At 42.6% G+C, this 26,458-nt stretch overlaps 1 protein-coding gene across 3 annotated transcripts in view; it reads right to left on the bottom strand.

The window, feature by feature from the left end:
* Positions 1–26,236, bottom strand: part of EPSTI1 (epithelial stromal interaction 1) — an 84,003-nt gene extending 57,767 nt beyond the window's left edge. Inside the window, exons 1-5 of one of the 3 annotated variants that reach the window (XM_075128677.1) lie at positions 25,943–26,236; positions 15,301–15,359; positions 11,695–11,778; positions 4,787–4,860; positions 2,987–3,070 (exon numbers count right to left, since the gene is read on the bottom strand). In XM_075128677.1, the coding sequence (XP_074984778.1) occupies positions 2,987–3,070; positions 4,787–4,860; positions 11,695–11,778; positions 15,301–15,359; positions 25,943–26,133 (492 nt within the window). In that variant the 5' untranslated portion in view covers positions 26,134–26,236. The remainder of the gene's footprint in view (positions 1–2,986; positions 3,071–4,786; positions 4,861–11,694; positions 11,779–15,300; positions 15,360–25,942) is intronic. The other 2 variants (XM_048851151.2, XM_048851160.2) reach the window with 2 other exon arrangements.
* Positions 26,237–26,458: the final 222 nt, after the last annotated feature.

Here is a 26,458-nt window from a genome sequence, read left to right as displayed (position 1 = left end):
ATTCTTTACTATTGTTTCAACCAATTTGCCTGGTACTGACATTAGACTTACCGGACTGTAACTGCTGGGATCACCTCTAGAGCCATTTTAAAATATTGGTGTTACATGAGCTATCTTCCAGTCCAAATTCTGGCCCCCTCCTCTGACCACTTTACATAGCTCCAGAAGACTAAGGAGGCATTCCTCCTGCACAGGGGCAGTGTATAAACTGCCCCCCCCCCCCCATCACAGTCCCTAGTACAGGAGTGAGAGCATGTTGCAATCTGGAAATTTTTCCTGGGGCTCAGCTGGGAGGGTTTTGGGGGAGAGGGCTGTTATAACTTATGCTAAAGGCCACATTAGCCCCCAGAGGGACCTAAACTCTTGGAAGTGCAGCATAGAATCTGCCCCAGGACTTTGAAGGTCCAACAGCCAAGAGATCACTACTATGTGACAAAGTAAGCCATGCAATTATTTTAGACTGAAAGTTGGGGGGATAGCTTGAAGGGATGGTTTTGTTTCCCCCAAACAGGTCCATTTAATCTTTTACAATGTTTTTATTCTGTAAACTGTCAATACATACCAATTTGGGGTTCTAAATTGAAGTCTCCTGTAATCTGCATTATAGTGGTTCTAGTTAGTCTCCCAAGGGTTTCTTACAGACACCGTATCCCTGTCCTCTGGAGAGAAGCATAGACCGTGGGTTGGGGGTGTGAAGTTCTGTCAGCATATAGAACATTCTCTGTCCCAAACAGCATCAGGAATGGGGAAAAAAATTAAGCAATTACTGCTTTCTTAAAGATTGGGTCCAATGTCTTGGGGGTTGTTGGGACCCTTTTACCCCATAACAAATGATGTCCCTGGCAGAGAGAGGCAAAGGTTGAAGCCTACATAGTGGAAAAGGGAATGTGAGAAAGCTGCAGTCTGCCTTCCAGAGCAGAGCCACAGAAGAACCTATGGAGATCATTATGGGCACAAGGCAATCTCACAGGCAGCCTTTTGAATCCCTAATGCATCCAGAAGGATGGAGGTTGGTGTCATTGAGTAGATAGACAACTTCACATCCCCACACAACGGGGATTTGGGGTGGAGGCAAACAGCGGCCCAGAGAATGTTTTCCCAGAAAATGTTTCCAATTTTTGATGAAAAACAATGCCACATGGTTTAATCCAGCCATGTTGGAAAATCTAATTATATCTTGGGCCATTTCCCGTATGTTTACACAGTCTTGAAAAAACATTTTGGTCCAAGGCTCATATACAGATGGGACATTCAAGCTGGTCAGCCAGCACAACTTGGTAAGGTGATGGACAAATAGGAACTCTGATACTGCAGTGATGGCATTAGCACTGATGTAGGACTGCAGACAGAAAGAGAGCAATAGGAGGTAAGGCCTAGTGCATGTCAGTGAGCATTACCAGGCACACTATCAGTGATAGTCTGGTTGATAGGTCAGTTATGTGCAGACGGGGTGCCACAATACATGGGCTCTTAGAGACTATGTGACCACATAGCATTAAGAACTGGACTCTCAGGCTTCAATAGGGCCTGGGATTTCATCCTGAGCTTCCACAACTTCTTTTGAAGTGCACCTGAGACTGGGGTAAATATCCCCAGCAAAACTCCCAGCAAAATCATGTCTGCACTTGCATTTTAGAAGAATGGACAGGCTTAACGGTTTGCAGTTTCACCATGACCTCAGTGTATGAAGGCATTTCCAACTGAATTTGCAGATTTAGATCTGAAAGTGCAGCATTAGAGAAGTTCACCATAGACATTACCGATTCTCAAACTGTGGGTTGGGACCCCAAAGTGGGTCACAACCCCATTTTAATGGGGTCACTAGGGCTGACTTAGACTTGCTGGGGCCCGGGGCCAAAGCCTGAGCTCCACCGCTTAAGGGCTTCATCCCTGGGTGCAGGTTACAGGCCCCCTGTCTGGGTCTGAAGCCCTTGGGCTTTGGCCCTCTGCCCAGGGTGGAGGGGCTGGGGCTGGGGCAGGCTCAGGCTTTGGTCCTGTCTTGGGGCCATGTAATAATTTTTGCTGTCAGAAGGGGGTCGTGGTGCAAGAAAGTTTGAGAACCCCTGCATTAGAGCATTGTTCTGTGGCTTCTTACCCTTAATTCTGTTCTTACAGTGGACACTGAAGACATTATGGCTTCATCTACATCAATGGGACAACCCTTTTCAACATCAGTTGAGGAGGGTCTAGGGTAGCCATCTTCATTTCATAAATTCAGACATTACATCATGCTACACAGGTAAAACAGGGTATTTCTGTACAGCTGCCAATGCAGAGCTTTCTATTTAATATATAGAACATCTGTCCATCGGCCTTTCAAACTTTTGACGAGATGGTGTAATTCTCTAGATACATTCCCTGAATCAGAGCAGAGTTATCCTTACTGTTCTCAACCCAAACAAAAATCAGCCAAAACAAAAGAATATTACAGTGCACCCTCCACCTCCAGAACTGGTTTGTTTACATTTTGGGCCTCCAATATACCTTGTTTTAAAGCTAGCATGATGGAGTATACTCCCAGGCCAGTAGGTGATCAATGGTCCTATAGGCACATCACTCTGGTCTGGTGACTGTCAGTCATAACGTACTTCTGGCAGATTTAACAGGTTCCTCTCTTAGAGAGATGAGCCACAGGGGTTCCAGCTCTGCACATCTTCTTGGAGGAATAGTTATTTCTAATCATTAGGTATAGAACTCAAATAACCTAGAAGTTAAAGCTGCAGGAACAACTTATATGGCACCCAGAACAACCTTCTTCCCTACTAGAGCCACAGAAATCAAAGTGAGTTTGTGAGCACAGCACAACGTCAGCTCAGATTTCATCTAAGGGGATATGCAAAATTTCAGATGAAGGACCAGCTCCTCAGCTGGTGTAAATCAGTATAGCCAATTTACTGGAGCCAAGGATCCATCCCATAGGATTCATCCAGGTAAAGCACTGCTCCAGTGAGATATTCTGGCCATTGCAGACTCAAACAAGTCTTACCTTTTCTCTTTGAATCATTTTCATTGTCAGGATTTCAGCTTCTTCAGCCTCCTTCTTGATTCTTGCATATTCTTCTCTCTTTAGCTATATGGTATTGGGGGAAGAACACATACACAGACAATGCAGTTTGGCTTTTGTATTGCACCTCTTCCAACCCTAAATTTTTATTCTGATGAAGTTACAAAGAAAAAGGAAAAAAAATCAAACATGTGTGCCCCCTCACTGTAATTAGAGAACGAAGACATGAACTGTACAATAGCTCCTCCATGATGTTAGTTTTGAACAATCTGTTATCAGTAGGTAGTTATGCAAGCATCCATACTGGTCCCCAGGGGTCTGTACTGGGTCCAGTCCTATTCAACATATTCATAAATGATCTGGAAAAAGAGGTAAACAGTGAGGTGGCAAAATTTGCAGATGACACAAAACTACTCAAGATAGTTAAGTCCCAGGCAGACTGCGAAGAGCTACAAAAGGATCTCAGAACTGGGTGACTGGGCAACAAAATGTTAGATGAAATTCAATGTTGATAAATGCAAAGTAATGCACATTGGAAAACAATCCCAGCTATACATATAAAATGATGGGGTCTAAATTAGCTGAGACTACTCAAGAAAGATCTTGGAATCATAGTGGATAGTTCTCTGAAGACGTCCACGCAGTGTGCAGCGGCAGTCAAAAAAGCAAACAGGATGTTAGGAATCATTAAAAAGGGGATAGAGAATAAGAGGGAGAATATCTTATTGCCCTTATATAAATCCATGGTATGTTCACATCTTGAATACTGCATGCAGATGTGGTCACCCCATCTCAAAAAAGATATATTGGAATTGGAAAAGGTTCAGGAAAGGGCAACAAAAATGATTAGGGGTATGGAACAGCTTCCGTAGGAAGAAAGACTGGGACTTTTCAGCTTGGAAAAGAGATGACTAAGGGGGATAGGATAGAGGTCTATAAAGTCATGGTTGGTGTGGAGAGAGTAAACAAGGAAGTGTTATTTACTCCTCATAACACAAGTAGTAGGGGCCACCAAATGAAATAGGCAGCAGGTTTAAAATAAACAAGTATTTTTTCACACAACGTACAGTCAACCTTTGGAACTCCTTGCCAGAGGATGTTGTGAGGGCCAAGACTATAACAGGGTTCAAAAAAGAACTAGATAAATTCATGGAGGATAGGTCCATCGATGGCTATTATCCAAGATGGGCAGGGAGGGTGTGTTGAGCCTCTGTTTGCCAGAAGCTGGGAACGTGTGACAGCGGATGGATCACTTGATGACGATGTGTTCTGTTCATTCCCTCTGGGGCACCTGGAATTGGCCACTGTCAGAAGACAGGATACTGGGTGAGATGGACCTTTGGTCTGACCCAGTATTGCCGTCCTTATGACTGACCTTTACAAGCGTGTATGCTCTTAATAATGAGGATAATACTTACAGCCCTCAGAGGTGGGTTGGTGTGTTGATTGACTAGTTACTGTTTATGTAGCATGTTGAAAATATGAAGGGCAACTTCGGTGGCATTATCATTAACCTCATTGTTTTAAAGGTGATCTGCAACATTGTTTACACACACTTATATAGCAGTCTTCTCATTTCCTACATTACAGAGAAGTCTTTCAACTCCACCTTTACTTTGTCTCTTTTGAAGTCTCATGACTTCTATTTCTTTTGTCAAATAACTGGGAGTTCATTTTACAGCCACATGGAACGGTGCGCCTCAGAGGGGGAAAGAAAAAAAACAACAACAAAAACAATATTTCGTAAATTAAACTAAAAAAATCACATGTATTCCTCCTGACCTTTTGCTGATATTTAGATTGCAAGAGTCTGATGTGTTGTCTTTGCCTAGCTTCAGGCTCGGATTCTGTTCCGCCTAGAAAATACAAATTGCATTCTGCATGTTAGAAAATGTTATGCCCAAGTTGTCAGCAACAAGAGATACTAATATAATAAATACATTAGGCATACATGAGAATATTTTCATAATCATGCTGATAAAAATGAGAGATTGAAGAGGCCTATTTTAACTTTTTGCCCATCTCTTTTTCTAATGTCAGTTTTTCTCCAGCACAGGATTGTTATTTGCAGAATATTCTTCACTGTATTGTCCTTTTTACTGGTAAATGACTGAAGTTACGAGGGTTCATCATTTTACTTGAGAGACTATTTCACGGTTTAACAGTGTCTTACTTTCTAGATTAATTTCCTGATGGTCATCCTAAATTTTCTTTTGCTCAGTTTATTCAAAAAATTGTATGTTGGTGCTAGATTTGGTCCAAAAAAAAAAAAAAAAGTATTTCACAAAAATACTTTTCCAAAATTGATGGAAATTTTTATTGAGGTTTCTAATTGGATGGCCCCTAACCATCAAAGCACCTAACATCAGTGAAAACACAGAATTTGCTCTTTATTAGCAAGGGGGAAAACAACACTCAATTTTTAAAGCAATCAAAAACCTGATTGAAAACACAAGCCTCACCTGCATCTTAGCCTTACAAACCAAGGTTCAAATAGTAGGAAGTATAGTTTTCCGAGGCATGGGTCCTCCATTGAGAGCACCCAGCCTCTAGCCATGAATCTGTAAACTCTAGAACAGGACAGCAAGAGGGACCCAATAGATCTTCACTCTCATGGCAGGGCATGGAGAAAGAAGTGAATTGATTTAAATCTCATTATTCTCAGTTCTTGTGCTAGGCTACTCTGAACAATTCCTCTTTTCCATGATGTTCCCTCCATTTATAGAAGGCAATCGGGTCTCCCTTTGTTGTTTGGACAAGCTAATTCCTTTAATTGCAGCTCCATAATTATTTCTGACAGGTTTCAGAGTAGCAGCCATGTTAGTCTGTATTCGCAAAAAGAAAAGGAGGACTTGTGGCACCTTAGAGACTAACACATTTATTTGAGCATAAGCTTTTGTGAGCTACAGCTCACTTCATCGGATGCACTCCCCATTGTATTTTCCACTGAATGCATCCGATGAAGTGAGCTGTAGCTCACAAAAGCTTATGCTCAAATAAATGTGTTAGTCTCTAAGGTGCCACTAGTCTTCCTTTTCTTTTTGCATAATTATTTCTATTTTTCTTCTCTGCATTCCTTCCTGTTGGTCAACATCTTTGTCATTACAGAGGTACCCAAGACTACAAAAGCTGGTTGCATGAGTGCTACATACAGAACTATTACCTTCCTAGTCTGTGCGGACACCCTGAGGCTTAACTTTACACACCTGTGTAGTCCCCCTAGGAATCAATGGGACTATGTAGTATGCAAGACAATATACCTACTATTGGCACTATAATCAGCACACAGTCGGTACTATAAATAATTTTTCCAGGTTGAGCATTTTTGTGTTACTTCCTGAACCCTTTTCTAGCCTCTCTGGATCCCTGTGTATTATTTCCCCCCCCTCCCTGGTATTGCCAACACTTTGCCTTTTAGTGTCATCTGCAAATTTAACATCAGCTCCAGCTCCTGATGTTAATTAAAGCCATGTGCATAATCAATCTCCAACGGAGGCACACCACTGGACATCAGCCACTACTCAATATATTGCAGTTCATCATTACCCTTTGCTTACAGCCTGCCAGCCAGTTTTCAATCCATTCACAGGGCTCATATCCAAGACAACTTGAATTAATTTTTCAAATAAGATTTTTTGAAGCAGTATATCAAATGTTTTAGTCAAATCAAAAATGTGTTACATTTTATATTCACTTTATATATATATATAAAAACAACAATGACGGTTGTCAGGCAGGATTTGTTCTTTATAAACTTACGCTAATTTATTGCTTAGAGTTCTATTATCTCAGGGAAAGTATGGAACTCAAATTTATTTGTTTGTTCTCTATGGTACCTGAAATTATGTAGTCCCAGAAAGGTTGGATGTCTGCCAGTCACAGAAATAGTGCAGATTTGGAATTCTTACAGTATTTAATCAAGGTAGCCAAGCAATTGTAGAACTTCAGTTTGAGGAAATCTGAGGATTTGGACACTAAAAATACAGTCTCTCTAAAAAGAGTCACTCTCAGAGAAGAAAAGGAGTACTTGTGGCACCTTAGAGACTAACCAATTTATTTGAGCATGAGCTTTCGTGAGCTACAGCTCACTTCATCAGATGTTCACCGTGGAAACTGCAGCAGACTGCTGCAGTTTCCACGGTGAACATCTGATGAAGTGAGCTGTAGCTCACGAAAGCTCATGCTCAAATAAATTGGTTAGTCTCTAAGGTGCCACAAGTACTCCTTTTCTTTTTGCAAATACAGACTAACACGGCTGTTCCTCTGATACCTCTCAGAGAAGAGGCATTAAAAGAATTTGCAATCTAATAAGCCTATTTAATTGTACCATTAAAAATGCCATTGGGAATCTTTCTTCAAGCCTCTGCTGGCCCTCTTAAGCCCACATGAGCCAGTATAGAGCTAAAGTTCTTAATGCCAGATATTGAATATAGTGGACATTTCTCACCAGTCATCCATGTGTATTTGCTTCAATTTGGAAAGTACTAGCACTAACTGTTGATGTAGCCTCCTCAAATGCTGAAGTTTCTACATGTCAGAAGCCGGTTATTTCTTTTCACTGTAGATACATATCAGATGTGAAGTCCCCAAGGAAGTGAATCTGCCTTTTAATCTGTGTTAATTACTGTGCATTTCCCACAATTCTGATTCCTCTGACGGAAGCTCTGAGGCTCCCTCTTAGTCATTCCACTCACTTTATGGAGTTGAGAACACACACCAACAGCTCTTTAGTTTCATTCACATTAGTGATCAATGGCTCCAGGTCTAGTTGGCAGCTGGTATCAAGCAGAATACCCCAGGGGTCGGTCCTCGGGCGGTTTTGTTCAATATCTTCATTAATGATCTGGAGGATGGTGTGGATTGCACCCTCAGCAAGTTTGCAGATGACACTAAACTGGGAGGAGAGATAGATACGCTGGAGGGTAGGGATAGGATACAGAGGGACCTAGACAAATTAGAGGGTTGGGCCAAAAGAAATCTGATGAGGTTCAACAAGGACAAGTGCAGAGGCCTACACTTAGGACGGAAGAATCCCATGCACCGCTACAGACTAGGGACCGAATGGCTAGGCAGCAGTTCTGCAGAAAAGGACCTAGGGGTGACAGTGGACAAGAAGCTGGATATGAGTCAACAGTGTGCCATTTTTGCCAAGAAGGCCAATGGCATTTTGGGATGTATAAGTAGGGGCTTTGCCAGCAGATCGAGAGATGTGACTGTTCCCCTCTATTCGACATTGGTGAGGCCTCATCTGGATTACTTTGTCCAGTTTTGGGCCCCACACTACAAGAAGGATGTGGAAAAAATTGGAAAATGTCCAGCGGAGGGCAACAAAAATGATTAGGGGACTGGAACACATGACTTATGAGGAGAGGCTGAGGGAACTAGGATTGTTTAGTCTGCAGAAGAGAAGAATGAGGGGGGATTTGATAGCTGCTTTCAACCACCTGAAAGGGGGTTCCAAAGAAGATGGATCTAGACTGTTCAGGGGTAGCAGATGACAGAACGAGGAGTAATGGTCTCAAGTTGCAGTGGGGGAGGTTTAGGTTGGATATTAGGAAAAACTTTTTCACTAGGAGGGTGGTGAAACACTGGAATGTGTTACCTAGGGAGGTGATGGAATCTCCTTCCTTAGAAGTTTTTAAGGTCAGGCTTGACAAAGCCCTGGCTGGGATGATTTAATTGGGGATTGGTCCTGCTTTGAGCAAGGGGTTGGACTAGATGGCCTCCTGAGGTCTCTTCCAACCATGATATTCTATGATTCCTCTTTCTCCTGCCGTAAGCTCTGAAGTTCTTGCTCTTTTCCAAGGGTGTAACTTGAGCCATTTCAAGAAAATGCACATGAAGGCAACATTAGTATTAACAGATGTGAGCTAATAAGGGGGCAGAATGCAAAGTTCACCAGAACTTGAAGGAAAAAAAAACAAAAACAACTTGCCTCCTAACCACTGGGAAGTTTTCCATGGCAGAGATATGCATCTCAGGAGGATTAAGTCATCTATTTCTGTAGAACTGTCACCATATACCCTTTGAACCAAGTTCTTATCCATGGTCATTAGGTATCTCCATGCACAAGAGGCACATAGCCCTGACTAAAACATGCCTTGATTAAAAGGACCCCCCGAGTCCATGTCCTTCTGGATGATAAAGAAGGTGGAGGCTTCCCCAGTCAGAATTAACACCTTGCTAGCCTTGTCTACACTACCAAGGTTGCCCACTGGCAATAGGAGCTGCTGAAACAGGGAGGAACATGGTTTGACAGGAATCATCAACAAGGACAAGCCACATTCAGAATCATTTCAGATAGGCTAGTGAAAGCCTGTTGCTGATTGTTTATCCAGAGGGGAGGAGGACTCTCCCACACAGATGTTAGGAGAGAGGCAGAGTGGAGGAGAACTCTCTCTGTTCAGCAGCTAGGATGCAGACAGTGAACCCTTCCCCCACAACACACCAAGCCAGGACAAGAGAGCGACAGTTCCTTTTCCTTTCCAGCAGCTGGGAAATGCACTTTCAAAGTTAAACACCCACTAGCTAGTGGTTGATATGGAAGCGGGTGCCTTAGGACAGGAAGCCCAGCACCTTCCTCCCCAGAAGATGGGGGAGGGGTGGGCTTTTCACTTCTGCAACATTCCACTGCCACTCTTCCATCGAAAGCAGAGGAGGGCAAACTACAGCCCGCGGGCCACATCTGGTCCATGGGACCCTCCTGCCCAGCCCCTGAGCTCCTGGCCCAGGAGGCTAGTCCCCAGACTCTTCCCCCCGCAGCCTCAGCGCGCTGCCGGCACAACGCTCTGGGCGGCCGGGTAGCACAGTTGCAGAGCCACAGCCTGACCCGGTGCTCTGGGCAGTGCAGTAAGGGGGCAGGGAGCAGGAGGGGTTGGATAGAGGGCAGAGGAGTTGGAGGTGGTGGTCAGAGGGCAGGGATGTGGATAGGGGCAGGGCAGTCAGGAAGGAGGAGGTGGGGTTAGATGGGGCGGCAGAGGACAGGGGGTGGTGGATGGGGTAGGAGTTCCGGGGGTGCTGTCGTCAGATAGGAGGCAGGGGCCAGGCCACGCCTGGCTGTTTGGGGAGACACAGCCTCCCCTTAACTGGCCCTCCATACAATTTGGAAACACATGTGGCCCTCAGGCCAAAAAGTTTGCCCGCCCCTGATCTAAAGCATTCATTCAGTCTTGAGCTAACATGTTTAGACCTTCAGTTCCTAAATATCTTGTAAGTTTTTCAAACCCTGCAGTTCACTTTTGCTTTCCATATATCTCCTTAGCCCTGTATTCTACCCCTTTCAAGATTGCTTGAAAGAAAGATTTCACTCCAGTTTCATGTACTGTTTTTCAGTTATACTGTTCTTATTTAAAAACAAAGCACAACTACAAAGGCTGGTTTGTGAATGAGGTTTCAACTTCATCAATACAGTCTCTCTATGCATGAGGGTAGGCAAAAAGCCACCTTAACTCTTTGCCTACCTTCGTACATAGACAGCAAAATTGCAGCAACGTGGATCCCAAATTTTATAGAAATGTAGAACTGGAAGGAACCTCAAGCAATGATCAAGTCCAGCCCCCTGTGCTGAGGTAGGACCAAGTAAACCTACACCATGTCTGACAGGTTTTTGTCAAACTAGTTCTTAAGAACTTCCAAGGATGGGGATTCCCTTGGAAACTTATTCCAGAGCTTAACTACCCTTATTGTTAGAATGTTTCCTGTAATATCTAATCTAAACCTTCCTTGCTGCAGATTAAGTCCATTACTTCTTGTCCTGCCTTCAGAGGACAACAAGAACAATTGATCATCATCCTTTTTATATCTCTAACGTATCTGAAGACTTATCAGGTCCCCTCCTGCCCAGTCTTCTCTTCAAGACTAAACACGCCCAGTTTCTTTAACATTTCCTCATAGGTCACTTTTCCTAAACCTTTTGATCATCTTTCACAAAAATGTGGCTGCTCTGAATGATTTTTGGTAGCCAAAATGAATCATTTACAAAATACTTTATGTTCCTTCCTTGAGCAAAAGTTGATATGATCTGCAGTTAGAAATTACAACCCACACCCACAGTTTGATTCATTGACCTATTGGCCATCCGCCCCGAAACTTGAAAAAAGTGATCTCCCACTTTAGTTTCATTGTAAACACCAGTGATTAGGGCACCACATAATGTACTTTAGGAAGAGGATGTAAGTAGTTTCATGCCCTCTTCTGAAAGTCCAGTCTGGGGTGCAACCAGCTGAGTAGAGCCAGAAGAGTTTAGAAAAACAGCAAGTCAGACATACTGGTTAACCATTTCCCCCATCCCCTTATCGTTAGAATTCACCTTAAAAAAAGGAAGCCATTTTTAAATTCCGGCCTAATGCTGCACTTACTTTTATATTTGTGTCTATTTTTGTGGTTATAATTTTCATGTTACAGTTTCCAGTGCTCTCAGCCAAGTCACTCACTGTGTTTTCTTCAAGTTGTTCTTCCATTGCCTAAATAACTATTCAAAATATGTAAGTGATAATGTTTTACAGGGTTTTCTGCACCAGTCAGATGAAATTTCATGAAGGCGAAAGCTATGTATTTATGTTTTAGGAACTTCTTCATAGTCAAGTTCATTAAAATCCCACCAAGAGTAGCTATTATCGCTAACATTTTAACCATTATTTGGTTTTTTTTTTTTTATAATCCACCGAGTCAGCTCACTTCTATTTCCTTACCCAGTTTCTGTGGTTTCAGGTTAATTGGTCCCGGCCGGTGCTGTTCCTTCCACCTCTCCAAGTTCTCCAGTTCTTTGTTGGCAACTAAATCAAAAAGAAAACAATCAGCATACAGAAATAAGAGCCACTACTGTAAGGAACTTATACTACTGTTAAATTACATCACATTAAAAACTATGTGCACTCAGGGGCAGGTCGACTCTGTTCTCCACAAACGTAGTTCAAGCTACACTAATGGCTGGTCCATATGAAAGATTAATGAGCCTATGGCGCCAGCTACTAGCTAGGGGACTGCTTTCATCTCTGAAAGCCTTGAGTTCAAATCCTATTATTGTTGTCTTAAGCAGGGCTGGCTACTATAGATATATAGACTATAGTCATGGTAGTTCCTGGCTGGTAGCTCTCCCCGATAATACCAGCAAGTTACCTATTTAAAATTATATAAATAAATGCATAGAACTCCCAAGACACGTGCCATCTGTCACTGCTCACTCATGCTGCTTTTTGTTATTTCCCTTCCCTGCATTCATCTCTTCTCTATGGATATTATAGGCCGTGGGACCATCAAGAAAGTTAATCTCTTCGCTGCAGCCATTTTTGGTCTATGGAAACTAGCTGCACTGCCCTCCCATTAGTTCCCCAGCCCAGCAGACCTTCCTGTGACGTGCAGAGTTATGGCACCCCTACCGAGCAGGGCAGGGCAGGAGCAGGCTGGAGAAGATGGGGTGGGGATTGTGGCAGTTCTGCATCTTGGCAATTCTCCTCTGCATGGGGACTATGGCAACAGGGGACACAATCTAGGGTGGTACTTGGGCTGTTCTAACCTGCTCCAGGGGCCAGTCTGATCCTTGCCAGCTTTAATAAAGGGAAAATAAAACCTCCACTCTCAGACTGCCTACACAGTAGGGTAAAATGTGTTCTGCTGAACATATGTTCAGACCTACCTTCTTTTCTAGTGACAACAAAGCCTTAGTCACCCATGCCACTCTCCACTAGCACTGGGAAGAATTCCCCCGCTTGTCATTTTCCTTGTCTGTAAACCATCTTGGCCCCAATCCAGCAAGGTGCCTGCAGAGCTTTAACCATGTGCATTGCACTCAAAAGTTTTCTGCTGGACTGGGGCCCTAGCGTTTTGTTGTCACAACACAAACACAACTACCACCATGACAGCAGCATTGTGTCTGCCTGGGCTGATTCTCGCTCCTCTGAATTGTTTCCCTCCTGGACCTAAGGATGGTAATGGAACAGATGCCAGGATTCACTTTCTTTCTAGAGGAGAACACCACAACCCCACACCAGCTTACTCCAGGAGTGAGGTAAAGTGAGCCCTGGATCAACCACAGAGTCTTAAATTTAAGAAATTAAAATTAACCACTCTCCAAAGGGTTTCAAACCACACAGTGCTGACCCACTGCTCCTACCCGGCCCTGGTAGTTGTCTGACATTATGAAAGATATTGGTGAAGAGTTACAGTGCAGAGTTACTCCCAAATATAAGAACAAAAATTATGAAAAATCTTCCAGTTCCTGCCAAATAAAACTCCTTAATTTACTCCTAATCTTTTCTGTCCAGAATGCGTATTCATTATTTACTAGCAGTGGCTAAACAAAAATATTTAAGCCAGCCAATATGAACTTTTACAATGAAAGAATACTTTAGATTGCCATCTAAAAGAATGTTTACTGTATACACACTGTATACCCTGTCAACATTTTGAGGCTTGTGTGCATTTATAAAATTATGTAAATCACTTGCATCTCTGAGCTTGTTACCAAGGAATTTATGTACACAGTTCTTTTGATTCCTGGATTTTGTGGTGTTCTCTTTTTTTAAGATGTATATGATATATGATTTTATTTTATATGCCAAATTTTCAGTAAAATGGGCTACTGCAATTTTTTAAGGGCTTGGTGCATTTCACTGCATCCTTCAACATGGAGGGAAACTTTAGATATTAGACCTGATTTGGGGAGGCAGCAAATGTCTACAAGAGCCCATTGAAGCTCAAGGGGTTTAGTATCTGTTAGTAAATATTAAACCTTTTAGTTCTTTCTGTATATTTGAGTCATTTATATATTAACTATTCCTTAGAATTTATATTCAACAAAGAGAATGTCTGAATTCTAAGGCCCAGAACACTGGTCCTTCACCGATAAGGAACCCTAATCGGGAATTGTGTGTGTTAGGCTGTATTTAGTAATTTGTAGTGCCTTCATGTCTATAAAACTCCAGATATTCTTGGAAACCACCTCTTTAATATACACATATTTATAAACTTATGCACATATAGCTTACATAAGCACATATAAGCTTGGGAAACTAGTGAGGGATGATTGTTACTGTAGATCTTCCCTGTTGATTCCCCAACAGAAAACAATGATTGTGGGGTCAGAAGGACTCACTGAAAGACATTATCTTGAAGAATTATTGCTCCTTTCAGCTGTAAATAATCATGCCTTCACACATAAGTCAGGTAAACTGAGAATGCATAGCAGTGATATCAGAACATCTGTTTATTTTGGCAAAGAGGGTTTCTTTGCCTAAAACCCTATATGACAACACTGGTAAGGGAACATAGTTGGGGAATGAGAACTGCACCTCTCTCCAGATACAGTAAAGGAGAGACACAGCCACTTCTTGGTCTGACAACACAGGCGTGGTAATGTATCTATTTCTTTCTGCATAATGTTGTACTAATCTCTCATTAAATAATTCCAATTGAGCCGGTTGTTCTCCAATTGTTGCATGTCTGAGTTAGAGTTGAGATTGTTGATGTAGATATTCTGTGCTGTTCAAATATCAAGCCATTAGAGGTAAGATGCCTTGCATTGTGCAGTTGTACTTAGAGAATTTGTTAAGCACATTCTATAAATGGACATTTTCTCCCTGAAAAACAGTACACGTGACCAGTTTAACCATATAAACATGCAATAGGTATACTATGCCAATATTGGCATTAGAGAAAGATTAACTTGACCATGGATAGCTAAACAATACTCAAAATTTGATCTTCAAACCTAAACTCGACACCTGGGGGTGGGGGGAAGGGAAAAGAGGAGGAGGGTTATGAACTTTAAAAGGGGCATCAAGTTAATTCTGAATGTGTCTTGTAGAACTTCGTTTGAACGGCTATGACACCACCTTTCTAATGGGAACATTTTTTACAGATATCCCATCTTTCTATGGTTGAACTATTCGTTTCCTAATTTGGCTTTTCTACCCATGCAAAATATTTTAGAACAGATACAAGAAGAGTCTGCATGGTGATGGAGTTCACCTTTACTAGGTGATCACAATCAGTGCTTAATTTTTGCTGGGTCTTGCCAGGGCTGAGCCCCGGCACCTCCAGGTTTGCCATGTCAGTTATGAAAGTAAAAAGAACGGTTTGGTCCTAGCACCTCATTACAAATTAAGCACGGATCACGATGATCCGTTCTGGCCGTGGAGTCTATGTTGTGGTAGCTTTAATATTATCACAGCTGCACACATAAAACCAATGTAAAGGCGGAGATAAAACTGCAAGGGTCATAAAGCACAAAAACAAAAGCTGCATTTTGTAAAAACAAAACAAAAATTCATCTTGAGAGTGTTAGATAATGCACTTACTTTTCTGTATCTTGTTCCTTCTGGTTTCATTTGGAGGTATCAAGACATATGCGCTTGTACTGGAACGGAAAGAACGTTGTTAATTACGGTCATGTGAGCCGATGAATTCATTACTATCCTCTGTTTCAGTGTTTCCCAAACTTGGGACGCCACTTGTTCAGGGAAAGCCCCTGGCGGGCCAGGCTGCTTTGTTTACCTGCTGCGTCCGCAGGCTCGCCGCTGCAGGCCAATGGGGGCTGCACTGGCCATGGTTCACCGCGGCAGGCCAGTGGGGGCTGCAGGAAGCAGTGCAGGCCGAGGGATGTACCAGCCACCACTTCCCGCAGCCCCCATTGGCCTGGAGTGGCGAACCGTGGCCAGTGGGAGCCACAATCAGCCGAACCTGTGGACGCGACAGGTAAACAAACTGGCCGGGCCTGCCAGGGGCTTTCCCTGAACAAGCGGCGTCCCAAGTGTGGGAGACACTGCTCTACTTCAATATGGACCTTTAGAATTTCTGTAAGAATAGCTACAAGGTTTAGAACAAAACTGGATGTATGATTTCTGCAGTAGGTATATACACAGGGATGTTTTCAATCACAAGCCATGCTGTATGTCATGTGTGTCAAGAATAAGATTTTCAGAAATACGCAGCATTGGACCAACTCTGCTTACGAAAGTCCCACCCTTACTGCTGATATGTCTCCTTCATTTCAAGATGTAGGAGACTATGTCCATAGATTTGCTACAAAATGTTATACAGTACATCCTGTCCATGAACATCAGTCAAACGTTTGTCTAACGGGGAAGGCGTGGGAAGTAGCAATTCTGGGTTCTATTCCTCTTCCTAGGCTCCATCCTACAAGGTGCCTAGTGCTCTCAAGCACCTATTGATGTCCATCTTTGGCCCGTGCCTCAGTTTCTTCATCTATAAAATGGGGATAGTACATCACTGTGGTGTCATGAAGCTTAATGCTTATGAAGGACTTTAAATTTTCTGGGCATATTTATTATTTTGCAGTAGTGCCTGAAAGCCTCCCCCCCCCCCCCCCCGCCCCATCCTGCAATCCAGAATGGGTCCCAGTTGTGCTAGGGGATTAAAGAGACATTAAAGGAATGGGGTGAGGACAGAGGAGCACTGAGGGCAAGAAGAACAAGGCTGGCAGTAGGAGAACTATGAAGGAGAGAGGCAAGAGGTGCTTAAGGAAAGCAACTGAAAAGGGGACAGGGAAAAAAAAAAAAATCACACAGAGCTTCGACTGCAAAAAGCAGCCTGCTGCTATATCACTGAGATCCAGGGCTGGGAAGGAAAGTATTTATATCTGTTTAATTACTGATTTCTCTTTGAACGCTTATTCTAGGAAGTGGATTCATTTAAAAAAATTAAACTATGGAGCTGCTTCCATTAATGGAGCCAGCTAATACAATCCTTTCTTATCTTATTATTGTGATAGCCACTGAACATTTTCCATGCAGCCAAATATCCTTAACAACTGGAGTGCTGCAAACTCAGTGGAAGCAGTATGTACTGCACCATCACAAATCTGTCTAACATGATGTGTTATAAGGTTGTGCAGACAAAAGTTCACACCACAAGGGTTCAAAAAAAGAACTAAATAAGTTCATGGAAGATAGGTTCATCAATGGTTATTAGCCAGGATGGGCAGGGACAGTGTCCCTAGCCTCTGTTTGCCAGAAGCTGGGAATGGGCAACAGAGGATGGATCATTTGATCTCCTGTTCTGTTCATTCCCTCTGGGGCACCTGGCATTGGCCATTGTCAGAAGACAGGATACTGGGCTAGATGGACCTTTGATCTGACCCAGTATGGCCGTTATGTTCAAGTATTGCACTTAAGTTAACGATCAATTTAAGGCAAGTTAACGAAGCTTATCCTTGTTTATTTAACACAACTTGTTATTCTTGATTATATTACTGTATGCTTCTCCAAGCATTCCCTTATTTGGCTGGATTAAAAAATGTTTAGACTTCCTACCCCCAACTAAGCTTGAATGTCATCTGCTCTTTGACGGTTTTTTTTTACTAGCCAGATTTCAGACTACTTCTTCTCTTGAGATGTTATTCATGAGTTTGTCAACTTTTTCAGCCGTCTTCTTGTTTCCTGTATTGTCTCTCCAAACTTTGCCAAAGAAAATTATGTATAGTTTTGTTTTTCAGAAAGAAAGGGACTATGGTGATGAGCCCTATAAAAGGTTACGGATACAGATAGAGATAGGAATTAGCCTTTAAATGTACTCTCATATGGTAAGGCTCTGAAATTTCAGAGTATTATGGTTCATCTCCTTTAGATCCCCAGTTTGTTTTTTTTTAAAACCTATATTAAAAAGTATCTATGGAAAGAATGGTCAACAAATCCAAAACATACATAATCTCCATAAAGATGATCATTTCCTTAGTCTGACATTCCTACTGGCTCAAATATATGTATCAGCAACAAATGCATCAGGGCAAGGTAAAAGAAGTAAACAGCACCATAAAAGCCTGTGCAGTTAAAAAGGAGACTGTTAAAAGCTGAATGGGTTTTCATATCATTGAAGCTTTCATCTGGTTTCCAAATAAACTTCAAAATAAGGAGAAGAGAGGCAGACGCAGAGCAGGAAAGGGACAAAACCAGCTTTGGTTTCCTTCAAGTCTATCATATAGTGCTTTGATTATTTTAAACTATCAAAATAGGGGGGAGGTAAACACCCTTTTGGTCTCCCTTTACTGAAGTCCCTATGCATGTACCTACTCCACGTATGCAGGCTACATTAGGAGCGTAGGGTTGGAAGGTCATTGATGAGGAAATTCCAGGTGTGCACCATTGCGAGTTGGAAAATGACTTGTTTAACATTAGAGAAGACCCAGCTGAACAGCCAAAGTGTGGCTTTGGACACCCAAGGCTTACTGGAAATCAGTCAGTGTGGAAACTCAGGACCAAAGACTAAGTCCCCAGTCCTGCAGTTACCACGGGTGTTCTTTAATGAGGTTCTGTACAGGCACTGCAATCAACTCACAGACTGTAAATTGCAGGATCGGGGCTTAAATCCATACTCTAATTTGTTTTTCCTTTTCCTTGAGACCTTTGCATTAACTGTTACTTTTGCCTCTCTATGAAAGGAATTCTTTCACTCTGTTTGAGCCAGTTTGCAATACCACGTGTCAGACATATCCTCTCACAGACACTCTGATCCTGCAAAGCCTTCAGAACCCTAGTTACAAGAGAGCAATTTAACATTCTAGTCAGTTTTCTGTTTAAGCAGAATCTGAGCTACTGCAGTAACTGCATTTGGAAATGAATTATCCTAATTGCCTTGCTGGAAATTAATGAAATGTCCTAATTTTGAAGATTTCAAATTATCAATAGTGCACACAATGTGAAGTACAAAGAGTATGAAAAAATGGCATGGAACAAAAAGGAAATATGTTTTCTACTACTCAGGCTCCAAAATACTTTTTTTTTTAATTGTTTATTTTGTGCTTAATGAAAAATCTATTTTATTTTTTTTTTAAACTTTTCCTTGTAATGTCTCTTTAGAGTTATAGAGGATGTGTTTCTCCTCCACCTCCCCCGATAGAGATCCCATTAATAAGCTCTGAAAATCCTTGATGGATTTTCTGAGATTTTCCCCACAGAAACAGAGAAAATACATTTTGGCTTACGACTACTTTTGAGCAAACATTGACTTCTTTGATATTGGTCTGAGTATGGTGCCTGAAACCGCAATGCATTTTCTTTTTAAAAAAAGAAACAACTTATGAGTTTGTGAAGACAAATTCCACATATTCTGGGAGAGGGGGAGTGGAGTATTTGACTGTGTGGGTGGGAGTGGGGACACTATTTCAAATAGAGAAGATATGAAGTAAAGAAGGAAAACACCAGCAATGACCGGTTTGATTTGCACCAAGTGTACATACTCTTATGTATGTATTTTATTCATGCAATAGTCCTGATGAAGTTGTACTTAAAATGCTTGCAGGACCTGGACCTTCATAAACTTCACACTGCTTCCTTGTGCATAGTTTTTGATTAAATTACACAACATAAGACTGTTTTGGTTGCACATGTCCTATTTTGCCAGATGGCGCCCATTGATAATTTTGCATGTTATTTTTGCCATTTGGCTGGGAAATTCTTACATTACCAGGCAAGAGGCAATGCGAGCAGCAGCATGAGCACTCTCCTGTCGCTACCTTTACGGAGCCATGCTAATGAAATTGGAACTGTTACTTTTGCATCTCTTTAAAATGTTATCAGTTATTTCCAGAGCAAGTATGTCCAGTTCTACAGTATATGCACCGATATAAATGGCTGCAAGCTAATTATTCCACTCTCTATGGCACTAGATGATCTCATCTGATGTTCAGTTTGCAGTAAGAGATAGAAACATGAGCGTCCAAGGGAGAGCATCACAAATGATTAAAGGCCTGGAAAAAGAAGAGATGTGGGCAGGTTCAGTCTACAGAACCTGATTTAGTTGGGGACTGGTCCTGATTTAGTTGGGGATTGGTCCTGATTTGAGCAATAGCCTCCTGAGGTCCCTTCCAACCCTGATATTCTATGATTCTATCACGGAGACATTATAACCATCAACAGCTATGGAAAAGGAATACTATAAAGAGGACAAGAACGATTTATTCTCATTAGTCAGTGGAAAGAAGCAGAAAAATGGGCTTAAGCTGCAGCAGAGAAAGTTTACATGAAATACTGCATGAAGGAAAACGAAGGCTAGTTGACTTAAAGGATCACACTGTCAAGGAGAGTTGTATCATCACCTTCAAGGATACTCACAGATGGACTTAGCATTCAATTGTCAGGCACTGTTTAAGAATATCCCACTTCCTAAGGAACATATACATGGCTGCATTGGTGGACACCAGCCACACATGAAGCTGTCACCAACCTGCCAAATCAGACATTTTCCCAAAGTGGGTCCATGCTAGCAGTAAACAACTGCCCGGTAGCTGTCTGTTTCCCATTAAATGGAGCTAGTTGCAATGGATAACTGAAAATTACAGTGCTAGGTCCAAATCCTTACAACAGATATGTGTACACAGACACACTGATGTTAACAAGGCTCTGTGTGGGTGCAAGTGTCCAGCAGCATAGATCCATTTACAGGTTTGGGTCTCATCAATTTCTCCCGTCATCATTGGACAAATCCTGCAGTCTTAATTTATTTCAATGGGAGTTTTCACTAAGAGGGTTGTTTGCTGAGGCACAGATTTCCCAGCCCCAAAATAAAAAAAAAGACAGACAGTCACTCACTGTCTCTTCTCCAGGAACCCCTTTATGGGAACATCTAGAGCAGGGGTGGCCAAACTGCGGCTCGTGAGCCACATGCTGCTCTTTTACAGTTAAACTCCCCCCCCCCCCCCGGTCCCATTTTCCACCTACCACACTATGTGGGAGCTTGGGTCTTCTGCCTTAGCCCCACTGGAGACACCTGCCAGGGCTCAGAACTTCAGCCCCACTGAAGGTGCCTGCTGGAGCTCAGGGTTTCAGCTGCACTCTTAATGAAGCCCCAAGCCTCAGCAGGAGCCTCGCATGGGGCTGAAGCCCTTAGCCCCACCACCATGCCACAGGGCAGAAGCGCTGAGCCCTGGCAGGTGTGCCCAGCTCTTGAACTTCTGAAGATTGTCGTATGTGACTTGGAGGATCAGTAAGTTTGGCCACCCCTGTTCTAGAGTTTCCAAACAAAACAGCAGTAGCAAAATAAAGGTGGCAACTACAAATAATCTCCACAGTCATACAAACCAGTGGGCAGGGCTCCAACTCACACCCAGCTGTCTCATTAGCTCTTTATATTTCCCCTGCTCCCTCTAGTACGACAGGGTTAATTAGCTCCTGCATGAACTTTTTAGGATTTGGGGTAGGCAGTGCCCTTGTACCAAGTCACTAGGGTGTCTTGCCTGAGTGAGGCCTAAGAAAGAACTACAGGATTCAGCCCTGAGTGGAGAAGCCTTTTACATAGGAAAAGAGATCAGAAGGTGAGGAAACAGAGAGGAGAGGAGAAAAAAAAGCATGAGGGGCAGCAACAAGAGTTGTGGTCTTAACATTGGCACTGAATACACTTTTCAGCTGTATAACTCTGACTCACAGCTATGTTCACACTATACAGAGAAATGAGGTCATCTAAAATACACTTACTGGAAGGTTGCAACTTAAACACACAAGAACCAAAGGGGGAGGAATGAACGACCAAGCAAGCTGGATCCTAAGGCAGAGATGCACAACTCCCCAACCTTGCTTTTGGCTGACTCTTTGCACCTTGACTGTAGAAAGACTGAGATTGCATGCTTCCTTACGGAAACCTCTAGCCTGCAAGCAGGGCCAGGAAAAACCCTGAGAATCTAAAGTGATCGCTTCTAATTTTAAGACATTTTTCAATACACCACAGTCACTAAAGTTTAGAGGTGAGCTACCAAATTTGGAGATTATGGTCCAAGCCATAAACCTGGGATCCAGAATTGAACTTTTGGGTGTGTCGAGGGGCGCTTAGATCCCAAGGTTTGGTTCAGGACCATCTTTGGACAAACCATGCTTGGTGGTCCACTGGACCAGTGGTTCTCAAACTAGAGCCGCCGCTTGTTCAGGGAAAGCCCCTGGCGGGCCGGGCTGGTTTGTTTACCTGCTGCGTCCACAGGTTTGGCCAATCGCAGCTCCCACTAGCCGCAGTTCGCCGCTCCAGGCCAATGGGAGCTGTGGGAAGCAGCGCGGGCCAAGGGATGTGCTGGCTGCTGTTCCTGCAGCCCCCATTGGCCTGCAGTGGGGGACCGCGGCCAGTGGGAGCCACAATCGGCCGAACCTGTGGATGCAGCAGGTAAACAAACCGGCCTGGCCCGCCAGGGGCTTTCCCTGAACAAGCGGCGGCCCTAGTTTGAGAATCACTGTACTATACTATCACACAGTTTAAGATTAGGGGAGAGTTACCTTAAAATGAAATCATGGTGAACTGCTCTCTGCTGTTCAGTAGATGTCATCTGAATGCCAACAGTGAAAGGAAATATTTATCTCCACACTTCCCTGGGGAAACTGATACATGGGGATGGATTAGATGACTCACTAGCCAATAATGACGGAGTGTAGGGTTGCCGTCTGGCCAGGTTTTACCCAGACAGTCTGGTTTTTGGCTTCTGTGTTGGGTGCCATAATTAGGGTTGCTGTGTTCCCGGTTTTTGGCCAGAAAGTCCAGTCCAAAGGGGAACTGGCAACCTTAAATGGCATCTGAACTAAAAGTCCGGTTACTGCAGGGCAGGGCCCTCATTCATTAATCCACACCAGCCCCTGTTGAGCCAGGGTTGTCTCCTACCTACAGGCAGGCTCTTTGAGACAATCCAGCAAGCAACCATGAGAAGGGGGTGGGAGAGGAGCAAGCAATGGGGGCAGGGCCTTGCGGGGGAAGAAGCAGAACAGGGGCAGGACCTCAAGGGTCCGGTTACCAACAATTAGAAAGGTGACAACCCTGTATGAATGAGTGCGATCCTGAAAGGTGTAGTGATGGGAGATTTACTTGTGTATAGATTTCAGAGTAGCAGCCGTGTTAGTCTGTATTCGCAAAAAGAAAAGGAGTACTTGTGGCACCTTAGAGACTAACCAATTTATTTGAGCATAAGCTTTTGTGAGCTACAGCTCACTTCATCGGATGCATACTGTGGAAGCTGCAGAAGACATTATATACACAGAGACCATGAAACAATACCTCCTCCCACCCCACTCTCCTGCTGGTAATAGCTTATCTAAAGTGACCACTCTCCTCACAATGTGTATGAAAATCAAGGTGGGCCATTTCCAGCACAAATCCAGGTTCTCTCACACCCCACCCCACCCCCACACAAACTCACTCTCCTGCTGGAGAGAGTGGTCACTTTGGATGGGCTATTACCAGCAGGACAGTGAGTTTGTGTGGGGGGGGCAGAGGGTGAGAAAACCTGGATTTGTGCTGGAAATGGCCCAACTTGATTATCATACACATTGTAAGGAGAGTGATCACTTTAGATAAGCTATTACCAGCAGGAGAGTGGGGTGGGAGGAGGTATTGTTTCATGGTCTCTGTGTATATAATGTCTTCTGCAGTTTCCACAGTATGCATCCGATGAAGTGAGCTGTAGCTCACAAAAGCTTATGCTCAAATAAATTGGTTAGTCTCTAAGGTGCCACAAGTACTCCTTTTCTTCTTGTGAATAGAGTAGAGAATTAGGCCCTAAACAACCTGTGTAATTCAGAGGATTCTGGAACTCACTGAATACCATCTTGCAATTACAGAGGACAGTTGTCTACAGGAATGTTTTGAAGAGCCTCTTGCCTCCAGTTTAATGGACTCATTTTCAGGCCTTTAAAATCTGATTGCACAAAGACTGCAGTTTTATTTTCCATTTGTCTAAGTAGATTTCTATTAGTAACAGATTGTATGGATTTTTTTTAATTGAGCATAAAGACTGAAAAAAACTGTAAATGCAAAGTATAAGTGTTCTGTAAACAAGTGTTCCACTGTGTCCTTTCTCTTTTCATCCAACATGGCAAGGGATGTTTGTTTTCATTTGTACAATGTCATCTCCTTGGATTTTATGATAGCAGGTTTGTTTTTTAGGAAGGTGGATTTTATTGGAAACTATTTTTACACAAGGTCAGATATAAAAAAAAAAGAGTCAAGGCTGGTTGCTGAACAAGAGGGGCCATCACAACCTTTTTCTTTCTTAGTCGCTTGACTACACTTTCATTTTCTACCTTTTGCAGATTTATTTTTTCAGGATAAGCTTTTTTTTCAGGTTTGTTCTGAACACATGCAATTTGGAAATCAACTTTTACAAGTAAATGTAACCTCACAGCATGTTACAGACTTGAAGTCAAGCAACCCAATAAGCACAAACTGACTGTAGCAAGTAGTAGGTGTTTTCAAGCTCTTGTCACCCTGTTGATTCATTGTTTCCCTATTTTGGCTTTCAAAGATATTCTATAGGGTTTTGTCCAGGCATTTGAGTTTCATTTCCAAATTGAATTTGAACAGATGCTATTGCTGGCTAAGTTCCTGACAGATGATTCCCTCTCATTGTCAGGCATCCTGATGGAACAGAAACAGTTTGAAAGAGTTTCAGATTTTACTTTGGTCTGATTGTTCTTCAAATTCCTTAATAGTACAGAGCTAGAAAGACAGTCAGAGGATTTCCCAATGTTCCAGGTGTAAAGAGTGTTCCTGTCATGCAAAGAAAAGGAGGTGGCCAGAATGCCTCTGCATTCTAGCTATTCCCAGCTGCCAGAAAAATCCCCTGAGCTCATAGTTATCTGTGTGTTAATTAGAGCAGCCTTGGGGCTATTCTAATTTATGCTAGAGGCTGAATTGATCCCTGGATAGCCCCAGAATAGAGAAAGAATAAAAAAGGTGGCACAAACTGTCTTTGTCTTACCTGTTTCTAATTTTGGAAGAGGCAGGAAGTTAATCAGATTCATGACTGCATGATTATCTTCCCAAACAGAAGAAAACTTATGTGAAGTTATCCAGAACTAAATAGCCCATACATACGAAGAGTAGATCATTTTACAACTTGTTAGATGTTCAAGCATTCAACATTAGAGAATTAAATTAAAATAAAAAGTGAAACTTCCAACTAGTGTTTATGATCTTTTGTCCCACAGTTGTCTCATGTTAGCTCCACCCTTTTCCCTCCTTGAGATTCAGTAAAAGAAAGAAAGGAAACTGAAACAGCTTCTAGTGAGCAGGACTAATTTAAACGAGCTGCACTTTGAAAGAAAAGAAAAACAGCAAGATCAACAGAATAGTTAACATTATCATTAACAGTGTTCAGTGTAGAAATAACTTGGAAACAAAAAATAATTAAATTTGGGTGAAAAAAAATGTAAGTAATTAATAGTTTTGCCCAGCTAAGCATACATATAGGAGGTGCATATGCATACACAGAGCATACAGCCTGCAGAATATCTAGTTACAATAACTAAAAGTTAAAATTAGAGATGGCTGGAACCCAGTTAGTTTTAAAACTACAGCTCAGGGTTAAGGCTTTGGCTTTACATTTGTCAGGGTTAAGCATTTACAAACTAGTCTTCAATTCCTGCCATCATGGGTTGCATCCAAACTGCATAAGGAAATCAGTTCTAGCTCAGAACCAAAGTTGATTTTTTGGATCTGGCAGTTTTTAATCCATCTCCTGTGATTAAATTTAGGTGAAAAAGATTATCAGAATTGGCTTTGACATTCTGGTTCAAGACCTTCTCTAATTAAGAGTCCATACACGTATTCACAATGTACGTAATACCATCTGCTTAGAAACAGATGGTAATAGAGATACACACCAAATTCTGTAAGCCCACTGCACCTAATGCACGCACACAAAGCCTATGTTTTTTACATGAACATATTAAGTACATGTGCATGGTCACACAGCAATATTATCTCTGAATCATATCTCCAGAGTCTTCATAAGAGCTCAGCTCTCATTTAGGCACAAATAAGTGGTCAGATTCTCAGAAAAAAGTTAAGGGCCAAGCATTTTGAAAGTCTGACCTTAAACTCTTTCAAAAAAATTTCCTCTGTACTCACATCCTTTATATAAATACACACACTGAGTCTGGTGAAACACTGGCACTTAATACTCACAATATTATTTTGTAAATACATACAAACTTGGCTAGACTGGTTGCTACTTACTGCTGCTCCTGTTGCAAGGTTGGTTTTTGGCACCCCAATTTTTCTGCAGAAGTCAGGTCCCCCCTAGGATTTCCAGCTCCCTCTGTCAGCCCAGAGTTCTCCCACTCCTGATAACCCCTAGAATAGGAGGTGGTGGAGGTAGCAGCCACCCTGTGCCTGCTGTCTTTTTCCCATCTTGTTGCCCCATACATAGTCTCGAAGGGTGTCCTGTCTTGTCAAAGAAGGCTGTAAATCCCGCGTAGCCAGGGACTTTTGACAAGGAACCAGGAAATGAAAGAAAAAACTGCTGAGTTACAGTCAGTTGGTTTCAATTTCTTATAAGACCACCCCAAATCAGCTCCTCCCTGCTCTGACAGGTGCAGGAGCACTTCCCCTTCCTCATTCACCCAATCACCTCTACTCCACTACTCCTCTGAAACCTGTCTACTCCACTTGGAGTTCAAGCTGATCATTTGAGTGACAAGGGCACAAAAGGTAACTGGGAACTGGAGTTCAGGGACAGATAGAAAGCTTTTC

The sequence above is a fragment of the Caretta caretta genome, chromosome 1, assembly GCF_965140235.1.
Source record: "Caretta caretta isolate rCarCar2 chromosome 1, rCarCar1.hap1, whole genome shotgun sequence".
NCBI classification, from domain to species: domain Eukaryota; kingdom Metazoa; phylum Chordata; order Testudines; family Cheloniidae; genus Caretta; species Caretta caretta.
Note: the sequence above shows the minus strand (reverse complement) of the source record. Positions and strands in the feature narration are given on the sequence as shown.